The sequence below is a fragment of the Coregonus lavaretus genome (assembly GCF_964263955.1).
Source record: "Coregonus lavaretus genome assembly, chromosome: 4".
In the NCBI taxonomy this organism is placed as follows: Eukaryota; Metazoa; Chordata; class Actinopteri; order Salmoniformes; family Salmonidae; genus Coregonus; species Coregonus lavaretus.
In genome coordinates, this window is record NC_139991.1 from 19,199,135 (window position 1) to 19,223,655 (window position 24,521).

Here is a 24,521-nt window from a genome sequence, read left to right on the forward strand (position 1 = left end):
TTTTGGGGAATGGCCCTAGACCTCACCCTCCGATCCAACTGGTCCCAGACGTGCTCAATGGGATTGAGATCTGGGCTCTTCGCTGGCAATGGCAGAACACTGACATTCCTGTCTTGCAGGAAATCACGCACAGAACGAGCATTATGGCTGGTGGCATTGTCATGCTGGAGGGTGATGTCAGGATGAGCCTGCAGGAAGGGTACCACATGAGGGAGGAGGATGTCTTCCCTGTAACGCACAGCGTTGAGATTGCCTGCAATGACAACAAGCTCAGTCCGATGATGCTGTGACACACCGCCCCAGACCATGACGGACCCTCCACCTCCAAATCGATCCCGCTCCAGAGTACAGGCCTCGGTGTAACGCTCATTCCTTCGACAATAAATGTGAATCCGACCATCCCCCCTGGTGAGACAAAACCGCAACTCGTCAGTGAAGAGCACTTTTTGCCAGTCCTGTCTGGTCCAGCGACGGTGGGTTTGTGCCCATAGGCGACGTTGTTGCCGGTGATGTCTAGTGAGGACCTGCCTTACAACAGGCCTACAAGCCCTCAGTCCAGCCTCTCTCAGCCTGTTGCGGACAGTCTGAGCACTGATGGAGGGATTGTGCGTTCCTGGTGTAACTCGGGCAGTTGTTCTTGCCATCCTGTACCTGTCCCGCAGGTGTGATGTTCGGATATACCGATCCTGTGCAGGTGTTGTTACACGTGGTCTGCCACTGCGAGGACAATCAGCTGTCCGTCCTGTCTCCCTGTAGCGCTGTCTTAAGCGTCTCACAGTATGGACATTGCAATTTATTGCCCTGGCCACATCTGCAGTCCTCATGCCTCCTTGCAGCATGCCTAAGACACGTTCACACAGATGAGCAGGGACCATGGGCATCTTTCTTTATGTGTTTTTCAGAGTCAGTAGAAAGGCCTCTTCAGTGTCCTAAGTTTTCATAACTGTGACCTTAATTGCCTACCGTCTATAAGCTGTTAGTCTCTTAACGACCATTCCACAGGTGCATGTTCATTAATAGTTTATGGTTAATTGAACAAGCATGGGAAACAGTGTTTAAACCCTTTACAATTAAGATCTGTAAAGTTATTTAGATTTTTACGAATTATCTTTGAAAGACAGGGTCCTGAAAAAGGGATGTTTCTTTTTTTGCTGAGTTTAGTAAAAATAAAGAAAAACCCTTGAATGAGTAGGTGTGTCCAAACTTCTGACTGGTACTGTTTAATAATAATAATAAGTTATGTCCCACCCCACATCTAAAATGAAAGTTGTGCCCCTGATATTTCATATGGCTCTGAGTCCAGGCTGGTTCTACAGATTGTCAGCCTCAGAAGGCTTCCCGTTAAACTAGACTGGTCCATGTTCTGCATTACTTTTTATCCAATATAAATGTCAAAGATTTTTTTCCCCTCTTACACGCTTTGCCTCTAAGAAACTATTATAGACCTCTTGATTTGCAAGCGATGACTCACCCCGCGGTGTTCACATGAATGTGTGCTCTTCTAAAGACCTCGATTCAGAATTGTCTAATGGATGGATGTAGTTCTTTTTCTGGACATTAGCGCAGGAGATGTAATTTGATCTTTAATTAATGTTTTGTCATATTACGCAGGGGGTAGGTTCTTTGGCATGTTACGCAAGTAATAGGTACAACAGGGGAAATCCTTGCTGACCTACAGGATTGTTATTGAAGATTTGACGGTACACTTTCCAGTTGTTTTCATCAGACTTTGTGTCACAAGGGACAAAGCTAGAGAATAGTACTGTGCGTACCAGGATAATTATCTGGCAAGTGCTGCCTCCTGGTGTTTGGAAAAAGTGATTGCTTTTTGGGCTGCTGCTGAGTTCATTACAGAGACCCACAGGCTGCGTTTACACAGGCAGCCCAATTCTGATATTTTTTTTCACTAATTTGTATTTTGACCAATCAGATCTGCTCTGAAAAATATCTGATGTTATTTTAGGCCTGTGTAAACGCAGCCACAGTCACACAGTGATGGAATATGAGTCGTAAAAGTAAATCGCATGGCCTAAAATAGTCAACCACTTGTAATACAGCCGTCATCTCAACATTGGTTTCCATGTCAATTAAGAGGGACATGGCCCAAATTAAGAGGGACATGGCCCAAATGCCAAATAATACACAAACACAATGCAGTTACATGAGCTTATTGATAGTAGGGCTATAGGCTAATGTAAACTGGTTGAACTACAAGAAGGCTGCTATGTCTAGGGGGTCCGGAACTCACCAGCTTTGATAAAAAAATTATGAATAAATATATTTTCAGTCAACTTATCATCGTAACATCGCATACTAGGCTTGGACGGCATACCGTATACTGGGGTATTTGGAAATCACCACAGGAAAATGTTTCTATACATAATAATATATAGTCATATTTGTAGCTACTTTTTAAGTAAATACCTGCAGTCAACTTGTGCAATATGTTAGAAGATAAAGCAGATTGCGTTATTCAATTCACTGGTCACATTATTTTACATTATGAAGTTTACCATAGTTCCCCAGAACAGTTGAGTCAGTCTCGTCTGTTTGTAAGTATCACAACTGGAGAAAGCGGGAGCAGGTGAGTCCAGCTGTGTATTGACAGGGGTCCCATTGTATATTGACAGTGTAGTGTTTTTATGCTTCAATAGAGTGATCAGGGGCGTGCAACTATAGTTTTCCTTCACAGAAAATACATTAGTGCAACACATTCGGCAGAAAATAGCTTCATTTTCATCAGATTACAACAGAAGTGCAACGATATTTGGCTGGAAGCCACACAAGTAGGCTAAATGAGCTTACAATGTAAAAGCAAGGTATTTTTTGCATATTTCTGTTTATCATAGAAAGAATGTAGCCAGCTACTTTTTTAATGTTTTTCTTAAAGTTAATCTGGCATTTTACCAGAGAAAAGTAGGCTGGCTACACCGAGAAAAGTACCAGAGAAAAGTAGGCTGGCTACACCGAGAAAAGTACCAGAGAAAAGTAGGCTGGCTACACCGAGAAAAGTACCAGAGAAAAGTAGGCTGGCTACACCGAGAAAAGTACCAGAGAAAAGTAGGCTGGCTACACCGAGAAAAGTACCAGAGAAAAGTAGGCTGGCTACACCGAGAAAAGTACCAGAGAAAAGTAGGCTGGCTACACCGAGAAAAGTACCAGAGAAAAGTAGGCTGGCTACACCGAGAAAAGTACCAGAGAAAAGTAGCTCCACATCAGTCAGAGTCTGTCTGTTGATAGAATGCCCATTAGTGAATTCTCATCTGACTGGAGAACTGCAACTGAAGCACAACATTAGTCTGATGCAGAGCAGAAATTACAATAACCACTTTAGATCTGCGTTTACAAAACGAAGCAAGATATTTCTTATGAGTTGTATCTTTTTTCCTGCGTGAAAAATTAAGAATTCTGCGTTAACTAGCAAGTTAAACTTAGAGGTCGCGTTATCTAAGTGGCTGAATTAACAAGGTGACGGGGCATCATATTGTGTTGGCTTTCTGCCGTGTTTGAGAAGTCAAAGCCCTTTGGATGAGTTATCTGTAAAGCTGCCACTGCTATCTTTTGATTTCCTTGTGTTTTTTCTCCTTTCTCGGCCTGTCTGCTCCTCCCCCATCTTCTCCAAGCAGAGCAGGCAGGCCCGTTACCCTAGCGACTCCAGACTCCACACAGACACAGCATGTACACATGCTGCTCCAGAGCCAGTACTGTTCATTTGCACAATGTCTCTCATTCACATTCACTTATAAATGTCCAAACTCACCAAAAATGACATTCGGTAGCTCTTACCTATATATGTATAACGTTATGACTCCCTTTGACAGTTCATTTGACATACCATAGCTACCTACACCTTGTAAATTTACCCCAAAACAGGTTTAATTGTGTTTATTTCAGCTAAATACCTCCATGTATAGAGGAAAATCAACAGAAATACAGCAGTTTGATTAGTTTGTGGTGTCTTTGAGGCACACTTTACATATAATCAAGTCCTCCTACTCGTGTGTTAAATACAAAATAAAATAACATTTATGGTTTGAATAAAAGCAAAACTTAATAAATCTTTTAAAATCTACAAAGGCACACAAAGACAATCAGAATATATACTGAACAAAAATATAAACGCAACATGTAAAGTGTTGGTCCCATGTTTCATGAGCTGAAATAAGAGGCCAGAATCTTTCCATACGCACAAAAAGCTTATTTCTCTCAAATTTTGTGCACAAATTTGTTTAAATCCCTGTTTGTGAGCATTTCTCCTTTGCCAAGATAATCCATCCACCTGACAGGTGTGGCATATCAAGAAGCTGATTAAACAGCATGATCATTACACAGGTTCACCTTGTGCTGGGGACAATAAAGGGCTACTCTAAAGTGTGCCGTTTTGTCACACAACACAATGCCACAGTTGTCTCAAGTTTTGAGGGAGCGTGCAATTGGCATTCTGACTGCAGGAATGTCCACCAGAGCTGTTGCCAGAGAATTTAATGTTCATTTATCCACATCTGGCTTCTTCACCTGCGGGATCATCTGAGGGGCCAGTCATGTGAAATCCATAGATTAGGGCCTGATTAATTTATTTCAATTGACTGATTTCTTTATATGAACTGTAACTCAGTAAAATCTTTGAAATTGTTGCATTTATAATTTTGTTCAGTATACATGAAAAAGGCTTGCAGGAGTAGTCAGTTTGATGTGATTTTACACAAAGTCAGTGTTGACGACAAGTGGAGAATTCCATTGTATTAAAAGATAAATACAAAAAATCAAATAAACTAACAATTAAAAAGTTGAGAGAAAAACAGTGTAAAAGATGGGTGTAAATGTATAATCAGCTACTTGATGTATAATGAAAATGTGTTGCCATGGTAATCGGCCCCAGAGGTCAGGTCTCACTCATTAAGCCACAGTCATGATTATTGCAATGTTAAGACAAGCTGTTCTCATGCACGGGCCATTTTGGTCCACTGATCTTTACATCACACTAGGTTACACAGAGTGCTCTGTTGTTGCAGACTACCAAAATATAGAGCATTGTAGATCAGATAGCTTGCATAAATCTGATTCCCCATTCCAAGGGGGGACCCCGTAGGAATTCTAGCCCAATACAAATGATTCAACAAATCAAGCCCTTGATTTGTTGAATCAGGGGAGTTAGTGCTAGGCTAGAACCAAAATGGTCCCCCCAGGGAATGGATTGAGAGACACTATCATAATGCATCCTAGACCCTTACACATATCGTCCTCTTCTGTTTGCATGGCACAGTGTTAGACCCCATGACTAAACGGGTCGCTGGGATATGATGACACTGGGTGGCAGAGACTAGACCCCTCCCTTTTCCTTCTCTTCGTGTTCTACTCTCAGTACGGCTCTGCCTTCAAACTCCGATATAGACAGCAAGTAAACACCATCCCCACAATCTGAGAGAGAGAGAGAGAGAGAGAGAGAGAGAGAGAGAGAGAGAGAGAGAGAGAGAGAGAGAGAGAGAGAGAGAGAGAGAGAGAGAGAGAGAGAGAGAGAGAGAGAGAGAGAGAGAGAGAGAGAGATACCTTGCAAGTGTATTCAGGTACTGTAACTACAGTACAAGCCTGACGGCACATAAGTATATGTTTCAGTTGGTGCCAGCATATTTCAACATACACTACCAGTCAAAAGGTTTAGAACACCTACTCTTTCAAGGGTTTTTATTTATTTTAATTTTACAAAGCCACCCTTTGCCTTTATGACAGCTTTGCACACTCTTGGCATTCTCTCAACCAGCTCCATGAGGTAGTCACCTGGAATGCATTTAAATTAACAGGTGTGCCTTGTTAAAAGGTAATTTGTGGATTTTTTATCCTTCTTAATGCGCTTGAGCCAATCAGTTGTGTTGTGACAAGGTAGGGGGGGGGGGGGAAGATAGCCCTATTTGGTAAAAGACCAAGTCCATATTATAGCAAGAACAGCTCAAATATGCAATGTGTTATTTCATAGTTTTGATGTCTTCACTATTATTCTAGAAAATAGTAAAAAATAAAGAAAAACCCTTGAATGAGTAGGTGTTCTAAAACTTTTGACCGGTAGTGTATATGCCTGAGGCCACATAAGAATACATGCTTAAGTGGTTTAAGTGTTTCAGTGTCTAAATAATTCAAAACTAGCAGACGTTTGAGAGAAAGAAACTCAAAAATTACTTTTGGTTGCTTTAAACTTCTACCATTACCCCTGAATTTCCAGAGACCAGGGCAAGGATTCTTATGTTGATGGTGGCCATCTTGGGTTATCTCTGTGCTGTAAACAGTGAAATTGCTTATTTTTGCTCACCTGTACACAGGCGATGCCCACGCCCACTGCTCCAATGATCTTCAGGTGGTCCAAAATGAAGTTCTCCAGTTTAGTGATACAACCCCCCTTGAGAGGAAAGGTAAGACCACATTGTGTGTGTGTGTGACGTTCAAGGTGACTTTCAAAATTGATCATAGCTGCGGGAAGTAGTGGAGCTGAGGGTGCTGAAAAATCGGAATGAAAACCCCCCCGAAATAAATAAAATCTAATATATATATATTTTTTACTCAAGTAGTGCACTGAGCCTTTACTAGTATTAGCGGACCGATACAGACGTCTGTAGCGCAGGCAAAAACTTATTTTCAGCATCTCCGCTTTGTTAAAAAAGGTAGGTATAATTAAGAACAGTATCTTGCAGGATTCAATAGTTGGAATTGTAATAGTTGTTGCCCTGTCTCTTTCTCTGCAATTGTCATTCTAATGGAATCCAGAAAGAACAAAACCCTGTCCTCAAACGTTTACATCAAAAGGTGCAAAGTTATGGCCAAAGACACAAAACATCCACATCAAATAAAATATTTTTCTTCATCAAATAACATGGAAAACAACCACGTTTTGTGCAGTATTAATTTACCATCCTTACAAACCACTTAATGTAAATGTGCATTACTGTATTGTACATAGGCTGGTCATCTAGGTTTGGTACCTGTAGACTGTCCATCACCATGAAGAAAAACAATGCATAATACAGTAATTGAGTACATTGAGACATCAAGTGGTTTGCGATGATGTGATGTGATGTGGCTCAGTTGGTAGAGCATGGTGCTTGCAATTCTAGGGTTTTGGGTTCGATTCCCACAGGGGGACCAGTACGAAAAAGTATGCACTCACTACTGTAAATTGCTCTGGATGAGAGCATCTACTAAAATGTAAAAGGAATGAATAGACCATTTCAATTTTACAAATAGAAATAAGTTGCATTTGCAAAGTATTTAAAGAAACTGGAAAACATATATCAGGCAAGTATTTTTATATTCCACAAGTATTATGAGATTACAGTGGTGTAAAGTATTACTTAATTATTTTTTGTGGGTATCTGTACTTTACCTTACTATTTATATTTTGACAAATTTTACTTTTACTCCACTACATTCCTAAAGAAAATAATGTACTTTTTACTCCATACATTTTCCCTGACACCCAAAAGTACTCGTTACATTTCGAATGCTTACTCCATACATTCCCAACCCACAAACTACATCCTGCAGCTATGATCTTGATACACAAACCTGAACTCAAGCATTATTTGCACTATGAATTGCAAGCACACTAACACGCAACAACACCGGCTGCTCTCTGTATCTGACACTCACCTCCACCTTGTAGATGTTTGATGGGTGGTCCCTACGGCCGCAGCCCAGCGTCTGGGTCTTACAGCAGCTGTCCGGCACCAGCCTGCCATCTGCCTCACTGGTGTGGATCCACACGCTCTCGCCCCAGTCCGACGAGCTGTTGCTGCCACAGCACTTAAACTGGCGGGAGAGGGAGAGGAGGAGAGGGCATTTCCCAGACAGGGTGGTGGATGTTTTTCCAATTGTCTTGCAGTTGTTTCAGATGACGAGCTGAATGATATTCAGTTCATGAACCAAATCCTTATACAAAACAATGGGCTATCTTTCAAATCACAAGTTTCATAATGACGAGTTACATGAAGGGCTATAACATACTGTAACCAAGCATAATGAAAACACATACCTGTGACAGTGTAAATAACAGTAGATACAATGAACGTAAACATAAACAAGCTGATTATTAATGCACATTGGAGAAAACCGACAAATTCCCAAATTAATATTTACAAAAACCTCTAACCAAACTCCTCAAGTCTGCTTATGGTGCCTTCTCTTACCTCCTGCTGCAGCTTGTCCACTGCTTTGGTGATATGCTCCTGCTCTGACTGCCTGTACTTCTGCACCATTGTCTCCCGCAGGTTCTGTTTCAGCTCCTCATTGAGCTGCAGAGGAAGACATGACACAGGGGATATGAGAGAACGGACACAGTAAACATGACCTTGGTCAGACTACATCACAGCTACCCAGCAGGCAATAGAAACAGAAGCATATACAGTACCAAGGAAGGGGAAACTACGATTTTTGAGTGCAGGCTTTTGTTCTAACCTAACTCTAACACACCTCGTTGATTCCTTAAATCAGGTACGTTAGCACTAAGCAGGAACAAAAGGGATATTGTCTTTCTGAATAGGACTAAGTGGAAGCATGTAAATTGAGATTAAGGTAGTGGGAGAAGCAGACATAAGCTCACCAATGAAGACTGTGAATCTTCTATCAGTAAAATAATACTTGAAGGAATGTAATGCATCTCATTGTCGATTTAATAGAATAGAACGATCCACTGTATCAAAGGTCTAGAATAGCTAAAACTGTAATTACAGATGGAATTCCTCTTGACCCAATAATATTTTGAAGTGGGGAAATTATATACATAAAGGTAAGAGGATGTACATTTTCATTCATTTATAACAGTAGCGCAAAACTCGGGTAAGAGCATAGGCCTACATCTAGCTGGCCCACAGTTTCTATGGCAACCACAGAATGTAGAGCCAAGTCAGAACGTAAAGGAGAGATAAAGGGAATAAATGAACGAGGGAGGGAGAGGGGGGAGGAAGAGAGAGAAATAGAATAGGTTTTTATTTGACCTGTTCACAGCGTGGGAAACACTGCAGCAGTGAGATGAAAACAGGGTACATAAGCAGACAATTACACAGAGAGAGTTCAAATGACACACACCAAGCTGGTAGGATAACATTCCTGCAGGTCTTACATCTACACAGCAGGGATATATACTAGTGATAAGGATAGTAGTGGGAACCACATCTTAGTGATATCATCACAATACAGAAATGCTACAACAAGAGAGAGAGAAAAGCAACAGATTGAGAAAGAGAGAGACTGGTGCATTATCTGTGAACCTTCCCTTGTTGTGGTTTCAGTTTTTACAAACATACACTCTTCTGTCTCTGGGCAGGCTCTGGGTATAGATAATGTTACTGGCGGTGGAATCAGGTGGTGAATCAAGTCATTCATTACCTGCTGGTAATAGATGTAGGCCAGGACACCGGCGAGGATCTCCAGCAGGAATATACACAGCAGCAGGACAAAGTACTGTGGGGAGACAATGAAAGGTAGGGGATTAGGTTGAAATTGATTTCCCCTGGCCCTCTGTCTATGGACATCACAGTTAAAACAGGCAAATCCAATTTAGATGAGCTGGAGTTAAATTGATCAGAGCAGTCGATTGGTGGTCGTGGGGTCACCGTTGTCGTTTTGTTATTTTGAGAAAATGGACTAAGAATGTTTGCCAATGATAGTTTTAATTTATGGCGTATTGATTATGTGGTGAGATGTCAACGGAGCTGTACAAACAGTATGCCGCCCTTAAAGGGATCCTTCAGGATTTTGGCAATGAAGAGCCAAAGACAGATGAACTCGTGGATACAATTTTAATGTCTCTGTGTGCAGTTTGAAGTTACTAACTAGCGTTAGCGCAACTGCTAACTAGCGTTAGCGCAATGACTGGAAGTCAATGGTATAATTTATAGCACAATGACTGGAAATCAATGGATGGTTACCTTAGACTTCCAGTCATTGCCTTAACGCTAGTTAGCATTGGCTCGCGAAACTAACTAACTTCCTTCATACTGGATGCAAGAACTGCAACGCTGCTAGGTTTTTCACGCTCAACAATTTCCTGTGTGTATCAAGAATGGTCCACCACCCAAAAGGACAGCCAACTTGACACAACTGTGGGAAGCATTGGAGTCAACATGGGCCAGCATCCATGCCCCAATGAATTGAGGTTGTTCTGAAGGGGGGGGGGGGGGGCAACTCAATATTAGGAAGGTCTTCCTAATGTTTGGTATACTCCAGTGTAGATATCGAGCTAGTCATCTAACGTTAATCGTACTATGTTCCAGCAAAGCGTTAGGCTATATATTTTTACACGATGAGCATTAGGTTATAGATTTTTGACACGTTTTGACACATTGTAGAAAGCTAGCCGAGTTAGCTAGCCTACTTTGCTAAGCGCCACATGAATTCGCTATGCAGTCTGTGGTGTAATTATGTTGACAAATTCTATCTTCATAGGTCAATTTCGGCCCATGCAATGTATTTAGCTAGCTTCAGCATTTATATTTAGCCTCAGCCATAGTGGTGCCTGAAAGTCAAGTGGGGCTAATTACACAAGTTAGCTATAGTGGCCTGGAAATACAATGACATTGCTAAAGTATGCAAACTATTAATTGGAAACAACTTTGCCATCATTATGATATGGTCAAATGTACTTTAGAGAGATGGCAAAGTTTGTCAAATATAGCTAGCAATGCTAACGTTAGCTAGCTAAAGTTATACTGCATCTACAGACAGACAATCTGGTGACATCACAATGATGACAAAAGGTTTTCATACTAAATTATTTTCCTCCTTTTGAAATATCTGCATTGAATAGAACGCTCAGTCGGGCATCAGTCTTCAAAATAAAGTTTATTGTGACAAACGTGCAACCCATGAATAGCAAGTGTTGATGTGTGAAGAGGTGATCTCATTTTTCATTAAAATTTTAGTCATTTAGCAGACGCTCTTATCCAGAGTGACTTACAGTTAGTGAGTGCATACATTTTTTTCATACTGGCCCCCCGTGGGAATCGAACCCACAACCCTGGCGTTGCAAGCGCCATGCTCTACCAACTGAGCTACACGGGACCAGTAATGTAGAGGGGTTTCAATTTTGAATCTGTTTTTATTTATTCCAGAATCACATTCCCATGTTGGCTATGCAAGTGCTAAATGTTTGTTTGTGTTTGCCTTCTATCCTCACTGCTGGCAGTGTTTAATTATAACCACCACAGATCAGCCATGCAGAACTCGAAATGTCTCCCTAAGCTATTGGGTGTAATATTATATTCCTACAAATTGAATGCAATCAGAACTCCATGCAACAAAACTATTGCTCACTCAAGGCAAAATTCCAATGGAAATTTATCGTAAGGAAGGTATTGACATTTCCTTGATTCAATGAATATTTCACCACATATGTTCTATATTCTTTCAGTCCAGAAGACAAAGGGTATATGCATTTAAGACAAAATAACTACATCTACACCACAGACCTCCAAAGAGCCGGCTAACATCTGACCAGGGGATGCCAAGAAGAAGCCTAGGCCTGATAACCGAACCTATGCCAAGGACAGGAGAACTACTGCCACATTGAACAACATAAATAGGACGGGAAGACTAATGTTACTGCTAGCACAGAACATTTTTAAATGGTCAAAAATACTAGGATGTTGAGTTGTGGGTGGTGAGGTTTGATGATCTATTGTTGTGCATCTGTATACTTTTAATAAAAACTAAACAATGGATTTGCTCATCTTCTTTATACAATGGTTTTTATGCAATATAGGCCCATATGTTTTCATTGCTAAAGTATGAACATTTTTGGTATTAGCTTGGGTTCATATTAGAGGTCTTCACAGGTCCAACAGACCCAAAATTCCAAGATCCGACCCAGGAGCCGAGTGCGCAGGGTCCTAAATTCGGACTTTTGTTTTAGACCTGGGTCGGGTCTGATATAATTGCCACGGGTCTCAGGTACGTGCAATTCAAATGTATTTACTGACTGTACCCGATTGGACCTGTCCTCTGTTAATTTAATGTGTGAGGTGATGAGAACTGTGCGAGCTTGTTGTCTGTGTCAGCCAATTGCAACTCAATAAAATATTACATTATTAATATATTCAGCTTTGATGCAGTTTTCTAACTTTTATTTATTTTCGTATTTATTATCATTTGTTTTATCATTATTATATCATTAGCAGTAGTATTGTAGGCCTATTTATGAATCTAAAGCAGTTCTTTAAATACGCAAAATATGTTTTGTTAAGTCAAGATATTTTCGTTGGCTAAATTAAGTTTGAACTGTCTTTTTAATTTTGTGCTCCGTATTTAGTATAAGATAGGTTAAAAGTAAGCCTGTTGTAAAATAAATATAATAAGCCTATTGTTGTCAGTTGTGGGGTAGGGCTAGAGGCACTCGCCTTTGTTTAATTGCTGCAATATAGGCCTCTGTTCAAAACTTTTGTGAAGGTTTAAACTAATTCTTTAAATATGCAACAATTGTTTTTCTTCATTCTTGAGCCATTTCCTTTGGCAAAATTAAGTTCCAACTGTAATGAAAAGGAAAAACCAAAGATGGCAAGATGCAAAACTTTATCTAATGCTGAAATATAATAACCTGTTCTTATTTTCCCTATAAACAACATTTTTACTTTATTAGGGTAATACCAAAAGTAAGAAACTTTTGTGAATGTTTGGTGTGGTATGGCTATGATTAGGCTTAACTACTGCAGGCCTATGAAGGCAGTGCGACCCAGCGCTCCAACTGACTCCGAAAGTTGAACTTGAGGAAGAATGTTTTATGCCTACCAGAGTTACTCCTTTAATCTAACAATATAATGCTCATCTATATAAAATATTCTGATAGAAAATTCAAGAATTAGCCTCCTTCTGTACGCAGTGCATTCAGAAAGTATTCAGACCCCTTCCCCTTTTCCACATTTTGTTACGTTACAGCCTTATTCTAAAATTGATTGAATCTTTTTTCTCCTCATCAATCTACACACAATCATTATTGAGATGTTTCTACAACTTGATTGGAGTCCACCTGTGGTAAATTAAATTGATTGGAGATGATTTGGAAAGGCACACACATGTCTATATAAGGTCCCACAGTTGACAGTGCATGTCAGAGCAAAAACCCAGCCATGAGGTCGAAGGAATTGTCCGTAGAGCTCCGAGACAGGAATGTGTTGAGGCACAGATCTGGCAAACATTTCTGCAGCATTGAAGGTCCCCAAGAACACAGTGGCCTCCGTCATTCTTAAATGGAAGAATTTTGGAACCACCAAGACTCTTCCTAGAGCTGGCCGCCCGGCCAAACTGAGCAATTGGGGAAGAAGGGCCTTGGTCAGGGAGGTGACCAAGAATCCGATGGTCACTCTGACAGAGCTCCAGAGTTCCTATGTGGAGATGGGAGAACCTTCCAGAAGGACAACCATCTCTGCTGCACTCCACCAATCAGGCCTTTATGGCAGTGTGGCCAGACAGAATCCAATCCTCAGTAACAGCCTGCTTGGAGTTTGCCAAAAGGCACCTACAGGACTCTCAGACCATGAGAAACAAGATGATCTGGTCTGATGAAACCAAGATTGAACTCTTTGGCCTGAATGCCAAGCGTCACGTCTGGAGGAAACCTGGCACCATCCCTACGGTGAAGCATGGTGGTGGCAGCATCATGCTGTGGGGATGTTTTTCAGCGGCAGGGACTGGGAGATTAGTCAGGATCGAGGGAAAGATGAACGGAGCAAAGTACAGAGAGATCCTTGATGAAAACCTGCTCTAGAGCGCTCAGGACCTCAGACTGGGGCGAAGGTTCACCTTCCAACAGGACAAAGACCCTAAACACACAGCCAAGACAATGCAGGAGTGGCTTCAGGAAAAGTCTCTGAATGTCCTTGAGTGGCCCAGCCAGGGCCCGGACTTGAACCCGATCGAACATCTCTGGAGAGACCTGAAAATAGCTGTGCAGTGATGCTCCCCATCCAACCTGACAGAGCTTGAGAGGATCTGCAGAGAAGAATGGGAGAAACTCCCCAAATACAGGTGTGCCAAGCTTGTAGCGTCATACCCAAGAAGACTCAAGGCTCTAAATCGGTGCCAAAGGTGCTTCAACAAAGTACTGAGTAAAGGGTCTGAATACTTATGTAAATGTGATTTCAGTTTTTAATTTTTTATTATTTAGCAAAGAATTCTAAAAACCTGTTTATGCTTCGTCATTATGGGGTATTGTGTGTAGATTGATGACGAAAAAAAACAAATTTAATCAATTTTAGAATAAGGCTGTAACGTAACAAAATGTGGAAAAAGTCAAGGGGTCTGAATACTTTCTGAAGGCATTGTATCTGTATAGCAGTAGTAGCTTATCTGACAAGGATAAAGAAATCAATTTCGTTGTCAGGAACATGCCGCCGGCATATCTCCATCTTTCTCTCAGTCTCTAGGGCTATAGGCCTAAGCTTCTCTTCCTTTATATTTACTTTTGTAATATTTCAAATCAAATCAAATTTTATTTGCCACATGCGCCGAATACAACAGGTGTAGACATTACCGTGAAATGCTAACTTACAGTGGACGCCTAGGCCATTGGACGCCATATGCATAAAATGCCATGATGCATTCAGTGCTCAAATCTCTGACAGCTGAACCGTGAGGTGGACAATTATTGTTTTAGGAAAGTAAAAACCAATAAAACAACAGGCTATAAAGTTTTGAATATGCTACATATCGAAACACAAACAGTTTTTTTGTAATTCGTTATAGGCAATTTTTAAGTACACGTAACCGTGGATCATTTGGCCAATAGCCTATCACTCGTTTATTGCTGGCGCTGGCAGCGCCCAGTTGGAGGTTTCTTTCTTGCTCTCTTTCTACTCTCGGATCTGAACGGGTCTCTCAGATCCAAACCAGCACGGGTCTGTTTGGGTCTGTTTGTCCACAGGCTTTTTCGGAACGGGTCTGACTGTCCTCGGGTCCATTCGGAACGGGTCTCCGTAAAAATAAAAAATGCATGCATGCATATCGGGTCGGGTGGGAAAGCCACTGATCCATTTCGGAATGGGTCCAACTTTCTGGACCCGTGAAGACCTCTAGTTCACATGTAATAGAATGTAATTTATTGATAGATTTATTTTATGTTTCAAATGCAGTTTGACGTTTGTTCTTTAGTTTAGCCAATGTTGTAAGGACAGCCTACGAGGTTCACACACCCTCCAGGCAAAGATTTACACATTTGTTGTCCACAAATGCCCCTCAGTTATGAATGGTGGATAACATATATTGTACCAGATTCCAGGCCAGATGTCCCCTGAAGGATGTCAAAGAGACAAAGAACAGACACTTTCTGCAGACCATCTTTATGAGTTACATGTGTTACTGGATATTACCAACTAGACTTTCGGGCTACATAGATGTGTGTGGGGGGGAAATCAGGCTATGAGTTCTTGTAACAAGGAGAAAAATAGCGCCAATTGCGGCAGTGACATTTAAACACGTTTCTGAACAATGTATCAAACTGAAAGACTCATGACATGTTGGTATAACTTGAAGCATACTGTGATATTTTTCTTCAGATTTTTCTACTGTGCCTTCTGAAAGTATTCACACACATTTACTTTTTCCACATTTTGTTGTGTTACAGCCTGCATTTAATAATTTATTAAATTGAAATGTTGTGTCACTGATCTACACACAATACCCCATAATGTCAAAGTAGAATTTTGTTTGTCGATGTTTTTATTTATTAATTGTTATTGCAAGCCTAAATAAGCTCAGGAGTAAAAATGTGCTCTCATAATAAGTTGCATGGACTCATTTCGTGTTTAATAATAGTGGTAAACATGATTTTTGAATAACTACCCCATATCTGTACCCCACACATACAATTATCTGTAAGGTCCCTCAATCGAGTAGTGGATTTCAAGCACATTCAACCACAAAGACCAGGGAGGTTTTTCATTGCCTCGCAAAGAACGGCACCGATTGACGCTGAATAAATCCTTTTGAGCATGGTGAAGTTATTAATTAGGTTTTGGATGGTGTCACTACAAAGATACAGGCATCCTTCCTAACTCAGTTGCCGCAGAGGAAGGAAACTGCTCAGGGATTTCACCATGAGGCCAATGGTGACTTTAAAACAGTTACAGAGTTCAATGGTTGTGATATGAGAAAACTGGGGATGGATCAACAACATTGTAGTTACTCCACAATACTAATCTAAATGACAGTGAAAAGGAACCCTGTACAGAATAAAAAGATTCCAAAACAAGCATCCTGTTTGAAGCAAGGCACTTAAGCAATACTGCAAGAAATGTGGCAAAGAAATTAACTTTTTGTCCTGAATACAGGAGGGCAAATCCAACACATCACTGAGTATCACTCTTCATATTTTCAAGCATGGAGGTTGCTGCATCATGTTATGGGTATGCTTGTCATTGGCAAGGACTAGGGATTTTTTTTGGTTAAAAAGAAACAGAACACAGCTATAAGCACAGGCAAAATCCTAGAGGAAAACTGGGAGACGAATTCACCTTTCAGCAGGACAATAACCTAAAACACTAGGATTTGCTTACCAAAACATCATTGAATATTCATGAGTGGCCTAGTTACAGTTTACTTAAATTGGCTTGAAAATCTATGGCAAGACTTGAAAATGTCTGTCTAGCAATGATCAACAATCAACTTAATGGAGCTTGAAGAACTTTAAAAATAATAAATGGTAAAATATTGTACAATCCCGGTGTGCAAAGCTCTTAGAGACTTACCCAAAAAGATTCACAGCTGTAATCGCCGCCAAAGGTGCTTCTACAAAGTATTGACTCAGGGGTGTGAATACTTATGTAATTTCTATATTTCATTTTCAATAAATTTGCGAACATTTCTAAAAACATGTTTTCACTGTCATTATGTGGTATTGTGTGTAGATGGGTGAAAAAAAGTATCAATTTAATCCATTTTGAATTCAGGCTGTAACACAACAAAATGTGGAATAAGTCAAGGGGTATGAATACTTTCTGAAGGCACTGTAGCAATAGCTGATTGCCTTTTTAATATTGGCATAAAATTAAGCTAATCAAATAAAATCCCCTGTCCTGTGTCCCTCTTAAGAAGGAAGCACAGTCCTTGCCAGTTCATTTAGGGATGTAGCGATCAGTCCAATTCCAGTTTAAATCCTTAGTGCTTAATGTAGATACAAAAATATCCCATAAACTTGTGTGTAGCTCTGGAAGGATTGGATAGGTACTAGCTCTACCTTGACCTTTAATAGGCTAGGTGGAATGTTCACTTCTTACCCATTAAATCCTTACAAATCTACACAAAAGCCTAGATGGTAAGGGTAAGAGCCTAGGGGGTCTGTGGCAGTACATTGTATGTGGTCCTTTCCTTCAATTTGTGCTCTGCATTTGACCTGCAAATGCCCTACATTTAAAGTGTATGGATGCCTTGTACTTTAAGGGAGGCCATTTCCTTTAAGTCACAGAGTTAGATTAGAGTTTTATCTCCCATCTGATTTGACCAGACACATCAGAGGTAGGGCAGTTCTGCATTCACCACCAAGTTCCTTTAGCATTAGACAAACGGGGAGATAAAATCGGGGAAAACCTTGACCCAATTCTCCTGGCTCACCGCTGGTCTTTGTCTTTTCTCAAAGTGGCTCTGATCTTGAATGCTGAGTAAGCAGACTGATCAATGCTTGTTGATGCGGCCACAAGGGTGTTGAAAAAACACACAGACACACACACACACACACTAGGGTTGGGTGATATTACGATAGCATAGGCTAAACCATCGTCTGTCATATCACAATGTCGTCACCATTGATGATGGCTGTCAATCATCGTCGATGGTGACGACGTCGTGATATGACAGACAATAGTTTAGCCTATTTGAACTTGACTGGCGCCTTGCATTAAAGAACAGAGTCTCACAGTGCACAGCTGGGCAGCGCACAAGTGACATTCCGAGTAATTTGCCTATTCCTACTAGCTATAGCCTATTTCAATAAATATGTGATACAGAACGCAAGAGAGGGATGTAGGCCAGACAGAGCGGAGAATTCCACCAAAGAAGCGTAAAATGTAGTCCGAAAATATTGGTCCTTTCTCTTTCTGTCGGATGCATGGGCTTTAGACTATAGCCTAAACCTATTCATTTTTTAAAATAACTGACATTGCTTAACTATCTTGTGTTTAGCCGTAAAAAAAACTGCCAATATTCCCTTGTCTCTGCATTCGATAGCCTATAATGAATATGGCTGAAGGCTACGCTTCACCATTTTATGCATGGCTTTCTCCCCAAAACTTATTTGAATAGCCTAAAAAAGTAAGGTAGTCAGGGGACTAATAATGAAAGAGAACAAACAATATCAATAGCCTATAGAAAAATCTAATGACAAGTTTAATCAAGTTGAGGGCCGGGAAAATCCCTCCAAGCGAGGTTGAAAACCAAAAATGGCCAAAAACCTATCCTCATTTCTCCTACTGGCCTATCATAAAAGCTTTAATACAAGTTAAAGTTATGAACATACACCGTATACAGGGGTATTTGAAAAAGGCCACGAGATAGTTTAAAAAAAACGTCTAAATGATTTATTTGAAGTTTTCCAATAAATTTGAATTTTTGTTGCTACCTTTTTAGTTAATACCTGCAGTTAATTTGTGCAATACGTTAGGAGATAAAGCAAATTGCTGACAATGACATTTGTTAGCTACTAGCTATGCTTGCATAACATTTACATTTACATTTACGTCATTTAGCAGACGCTCTTATCCAGAGCGACTTACAGTTAGTGAACACATATTTTTTTATACTGGCCCCCCGTGGGAATCGAACCCACAACCCTGGCGTTGCAAACGCCATGCTCTATCAACTGAGCTACATCCCTGCCGGCCATTCCCTCCCCTACCCTGGACGACGCTGGGCCAATTGTTTCGCCGCCCATGAGTCTCCCGGTCGCGGCCGGCTGCGACAGAGCCTGGATTAGAACCAGGATCTCTAGTGGCACAGTTAGCACTGCGATGCAGTGCCTTAGACCACTGCGCCACTCAGGAGTACATAACTTTAAGAACTGGATTTACCTGTCTTTATGTTCGTTTAGTATGAAAATGTATGCACTCACTAACTCTAAGTCGCTCTGGATAAGAGCGTCTGCTAAATGACTAAAATGTAAAATGTTTACGCTCGTTAGCATTTAGCTAACAGCGTCTATGTGATTTCGCTATTAGTTTGTGCTAATTATGTTAGCATTCATAGAGGCACAATGGGCTTTTCTTGCATTTGTTGCGCCCTCTTGTGTGCTATGCCGGTAATACCATAAATCCCGGGATGAGAGAAGGACGGTATGACGATATGAAAATCTGGATACCGCCCAAGCCTAATGAGCAGTAGCTTATTTCCCAAATATTCTAGCCTACGAAGGTACTGTCCTAAAGTTGTGACTTTCAAAAATAACAACAATGAAAGTCTATAGCCTAAGCCTAGGCATAGGCTATTCTCAATCAAATCTTTATGATAGAACAAACAAAATTATTTTTAGAAAAAATAAGGAAAGTGATGCTAGGGTACACAATAATAGGTATTTGTAGATAGAATGTGCTCTTTGGTAAAAGGTATACATTTGTCATCAAAAAGAAAGGAGAATCAAGGCACTCTTCGTATAATTAATTAAAATGCCTTTATTTGTTCCATTGAACAAAGACTTAAAAACTCCAGCGTGTTTCGGCTGCATGGCCAAAGATACGATGATTAAACGTCTTCTTTTGAACAAAGCATTTTCTAATCACCCCTGATTGAGGAGGGAGTGGTCAGAGAAAAGCCTAAATTCATTGGACAACACCTAGTAAACAACACTGACTGTCCTCTGTATGCATTACTGTGCATATTTTTGACAGAAAGATAAACGCCTCCACATCAATAACCCTCAAAGCATGATCTCCATGTTCACAAGATTTATTGAGTTGAAACAGTGTGAAACTGAAACACAAAAACAACAATGTCTGCATAAGACAATGTCATCTGTCCTAAAATACAAACTAGATATGAACGTAACCTGATATTTTGCTCACACTGACAACTAGCCAAAGCTAGGCTAACATACTGTAGCAATTAAGCTAGTGCTGTCCATCTATTCCACAAAGTAAACATACACATCCAAATTCCACAAATAATGCTCTGAAATGAAAGCTATATGCAAAAGGAATGAAAATACTCACTGACAAAGCTTCCTAAGGCATACAATGTAAAGGATGGATGAAGATTGTGAGCAGAAAACTGAAACAGAGCACTCTGAGCTCTACATGAGGCAACAATGACCAACTTCCTCCTAACAAGTCACATGACGGGTCATTTTCTAGCTAAAGGAAATTACTCCAGATCAACAATAGGAGGAGCCTAATTCAAGGTAAGTATTACAACTAAAACAGAACACTCCCCACCTGGCGTGATAGAACACCACTCTGATAACTATGGAATGTCCATATAAGAGACCTTGTTTGTTTAGACCTCTGGAGGAAGGAGAAGGACAGTCTCTGTGACGGGCCTAAGAAAGAGCTTAATTCCTTCTTGCTTGCAGAGTCTAACCTCGACTTTACGGACTTTACCATCCTTGCTGGGAAAGACCTGAGTGATCAGTCCAACAGGCCATTCATTCCTCTTGACTTGTTTGTCTTTGAGGAGCACAATGCTTCCAGGCTCGAGGTTGGGCTGGTTTGACTGCCACTTCCTTCTTATCTGAAGTGAAGAGAGGTATTGTTTCCTCCACCTATCCCAGAAGGTATTTGCAAGATGTTGAACCTGAAGCCACTGCCACTTAAAGAGGTCCTTGGCTCCGCAGTCACCAGCAGGACTCGAAGGGATACTCACTTTCTGTGTGAGGAGAGTAGCAGGTGTAAGTATGAGAGGGTCATCTGGATCTGTAGAGACTGGAACCAGAGGTCTGGCATTGATGATGGCAGCTACTTCTGCCATCAGAGTAGTGAGCATTTTGTGACATAGCATTTAATGACTCTGTTGGAGGAACATAGAAACTAGGATTCTCCTTGCTACGCCAATCATCCTCTCCCAGGCACCACCCATGTGAGAGGCATGAGGCGGGTTGAATATCCAGGTGCAGCCCTGTTCTGACAGGTAGGTATCCACAGAGTCATTGTTGATATTCGAGGGGATCTTAAGTTCCTTGCAGGCCCCAATGAAGATGGTCCCACTGTCAGAACGAATCTGCTTTGCTGGGCCTCGGATCAAGAAGAAACGCCTCAGGGCATTGATAAAGCTTGATGTATCCAGTGACTCAAGGACTTCGATATGAACGACTCTCACGCTCATACAGGTGAATATGACGGCCCACCGCTTACTGTGGGCGTGGCCTCCTCTTGTCCGGCGAGAGGCGACGGTCCATGGACCAAATACGTCCAGGCCGACATGGGTGAACGGAGGTTCAGTGGAGAGACGATCAGCAGGAAGGCTGGCCATCTTCTGTGCCTGAGGAAGACCACGAAGTCTCTGACAGGTGACACACTGGTGGATGATGCTGTTCACGCACTTTTTACCGCCATCTATCCAAAGACCGGCTGTACGGATGTCTCCCTCTGTGAAAAGGCGTCCCTGGTGTTGGGTCCGTTCGTGGTAATGCCTCACCAGTAAGTTGTGACGTGATGCTTCCCCGGGATGATCAGGGGGTTCTTCTCGTCGTGTCCGAGTTTTGCTTCAGTGATGCGACCCCCAACTCTCAGAAGGCCGTCTTTATCAATGAATGGATCTAAGGCTCTCAGAGAGCTGTCTTTGGGAATTGTTTCCTGATTCCTGATGCACTCAAACTCTCTTAGATAGGTTTCCTCTTGGACTGTCCGTATGATGATATCCTTTGACTGAGAAAATCTGTCTGGTGTGCATGCTGTCTGACAGTAGTGCCAGCCCTTACAGTTGCTGTCTTTTGCCGCTGTAGTGTTGTTGAAAAGACGAGCGATGTGAACGAGGTGAGTGATGGCACGAGTCAGCGACTTCCAAGTGGAGAACCTTGAAAACCGTAAGGATCCAAACTGCTTGGCTGAAGTTGTTGTCTTCTTGGGGGCGAACATCGGCATCTGAGGAGGGGTTAATGAGCTCAAAAGCATTCCTTTCAAGACTGAGAGACTGGCGTGTCAGAAACGCAGGGCCAGAGAGCCAGGTTGTGTATGAGAGGTAAGCTGCAGGGATGAATCTCGTTGCATGATCTGCAGGGTTCTGATCTGTAGGTACATAGCGCCACTGTTCTGGACGAGTAGATCTCCTTATCCGATGGACTCGATTGCTGACATAGACATAGAAGCCCCGGGTCTCGTTGTTGATGTAACCTAACACCACCTTGCTGTCTGTGTGGAAGGTTGTATCATCAAGCTCGATGTCTATTTCTGAGGTGATGAGCTCGGCAAACTCAACTGCCAAGACTGCTGCGCAGAGTTTCAACCTTGGAATCGTGTGTTCTGGGCGTGGTGCCAGTTTTGCTTTACCCATAACAAAGCCCATGTGACTGTCTTCTTTGACGTCTGTCACTTTGGAGGTCGGCATCTGCGGCTATTGCCTTCGTGGATGCATCCGAGAATATGCATAGTTCTCTTCATCTCGCTTCTGGGGGTGAGACCTTAGTGTAAGCCCTAGGGATATAGAGGTTGCATAGCTCTTTCAAAGACTCTCTCCATGTAACCCATGGCTCCTCCATTTCTGGGGCAGGGGAGAGTCCCATTCGTCGTTTGCCATTGTGAGCTCCCTGAGAATAGACTTGCCTTGAATGGTGACAGGGGCCACAAATTCCAGTGGGTCGTACAGACTGTTCACAGTTGATAGCACTCCTCGGCGTGTGAAGGGCTTCTCATCTTCATCTACCTTGAAGGTGAAAGTGTCGGTCCTGAGGTCCCAGTTGAGACCCAAGCTGTGCTGCATAGGCAGAGTGTCTGACCCTATGTCGAGAACTTTGAGGTCGTTTGCGTGATCTTGAGATGGAAATGCTTCCATTACCTCCTTCTTGTTTGAGGCAATCTTGTGTAACTTCAGATTAGAGTTGGCGAGAATCTCTTGTGTTCTCTTGAGTAGGGTGACTGCATCTTGGACTGTAGGAAATGACTTTAAGCCATCGTCAAACTGTCTGACATCAGGATCGTAGTCTGGAACTCCTTCTTGAACAGACCGTTTGAGGCCGTAGATGGCCACTGCTGGAGAGGGACTGTTGCCGAAGACATGGACCTTCATGCAGTAGTCGATGATGTCTTTGGACAAGTCGTTGTCCTGGAACCACAGGAATCTCAGGAAGTTACAGTCTTCTTGTTACACCAGGAAACAGTGGAACATTTGTTTAATATCTGCTGTCACAGCGACAGATTCCTTACGGAAGCGAGTAAGCACCCCAAGGAGTGTGTTGATGAGGTCGGTCCCAGTCATGAGGATGTCATTGAGGGATACTCCATCGTATTGGGCACTGGAGTCAAAAATCACATGGATTTGATCAAGCTTCTTTGGGTGATAGACACCAAATGTAGGTAGGTACCACTGTTCTTCTTCTTTCAGGGCAGAGCCACTTCGGCATGACCATTCTCGAAAATCTATTGTCGGGGAGACAACGTCTTAGTGACTTGAATGGTAATGGTGCCACCCAGCTGTTGCTGTCGTCCTTCCTGATCCCTTCCTTTATGATTTTCAGAAAAATGCTGTCTTCGATGGAGAAGGCCACTTTATTGTCGTCTCTAGTTTGCTGGAACACATTGCAGCCCAAGTGAACTTCCTCTTTGTCGCAAGGAATACTTTTGTAGAAGCATAATGCAGCTTGATCGGGAGCTTGGGCATTCCGGAATCTTTCTTTCACCAAGAAGAGGTTGGGACATGGCTCGAAGAGAGTAGGACGTCCTTTCTCCAAAGTGTTTGTGTAAAAGGTACTCACTGAGAGAGGCTTGTGAACGCTCCCCAGGCAGACGTTGCCTATTATGACCCATCCGAGGTCAAGCTTCTGGGCGTATGGTGAGTCATGGGGCCCATTAACTTGCTTGAGCACCTTGCGGACTCTGATAATTTCTCTTCCCAGAAGGAGCATGACGGGAGCTTTAGGTTCAAGTTCTGGGATGAGGTGAGCAAGGGGTTTCAGGTGAGCATGGTGGAGCGCTGCATCTGGAGTTGGGATCTCAGATCGGTTGTTTGGGATCTCGTTACACTCTATGAGAGTTAGCAGTGGAAGACTGACTTGCCCATTCATCTACCTGGTAGCCGTTGGCTCTTCTTCCTTCTGTCTCCATCACACCGGCACAGGTCTTAAGGGAGTAGGGAGAGCTGGGGCCTTGTACCCTGAAGATATCGAAGAACTCAGAATGAACCAATGATTATTTTTAATTTTTTTGCAGACGCTCTTATCCAGAGCGACTTACAGTTTAGTCAGTGCATACATTATTTTTTTATTATAATTATTTTTCATACTGGCCCCCAGTGGGAATCGAACCCACAACCCTGGCGTTGCAAACGCCATGCTCTACCAACTGAGCTACATCCCTACCGGCCATTCCCTCCCTTACCCTGGACGACGCTGGGCCAATTGTGCGCCGCCCCATGGGTCT

At 42.0% G+C, this 24,521-nt stretch overlaps 1 protein-coding gene across 1 annotated transcript in view; it reads right to left on the reverse strand.

Annotated features, from left to right (window-relative positions):
- Window positions 1-3,870: 3,870 nt before the first annotated feature.
- LOC311128015 (CD151 antigen-like) overlaps window positions 3,871-24,521 on the reverse strand; it is a 77,253-nt gene continuing 56,602 nt past the window's right edge. The window contains exons 4-8 of the mRNA XM_084159944.1: window positions 9,370-9,444; window positions 8,172-8,276; window positions 7,636-7,794; window positions 6,302-6,388; window positions 3,871-5,418 (exon numbers count right to left, since the gene is read on the reverse strand). Coding sequence (XP_084016070.1) covers window positions 5,359-5,418; window positions 6,302-6,388; window positions 7,636-7,794; window positions 8,172-8,276; window positions 9,370-9,444 — 486 coding nt within the window. The 3' untranslated portion in view covers window positions 3,871-5,358. The remainder of the gene's footprint in view (window positions 5,419-6,301; window positions 6,389-7,635; window positions 7,795-8,171; window positions 8,277-9,369; window positions 9,445-24,521) is intronic.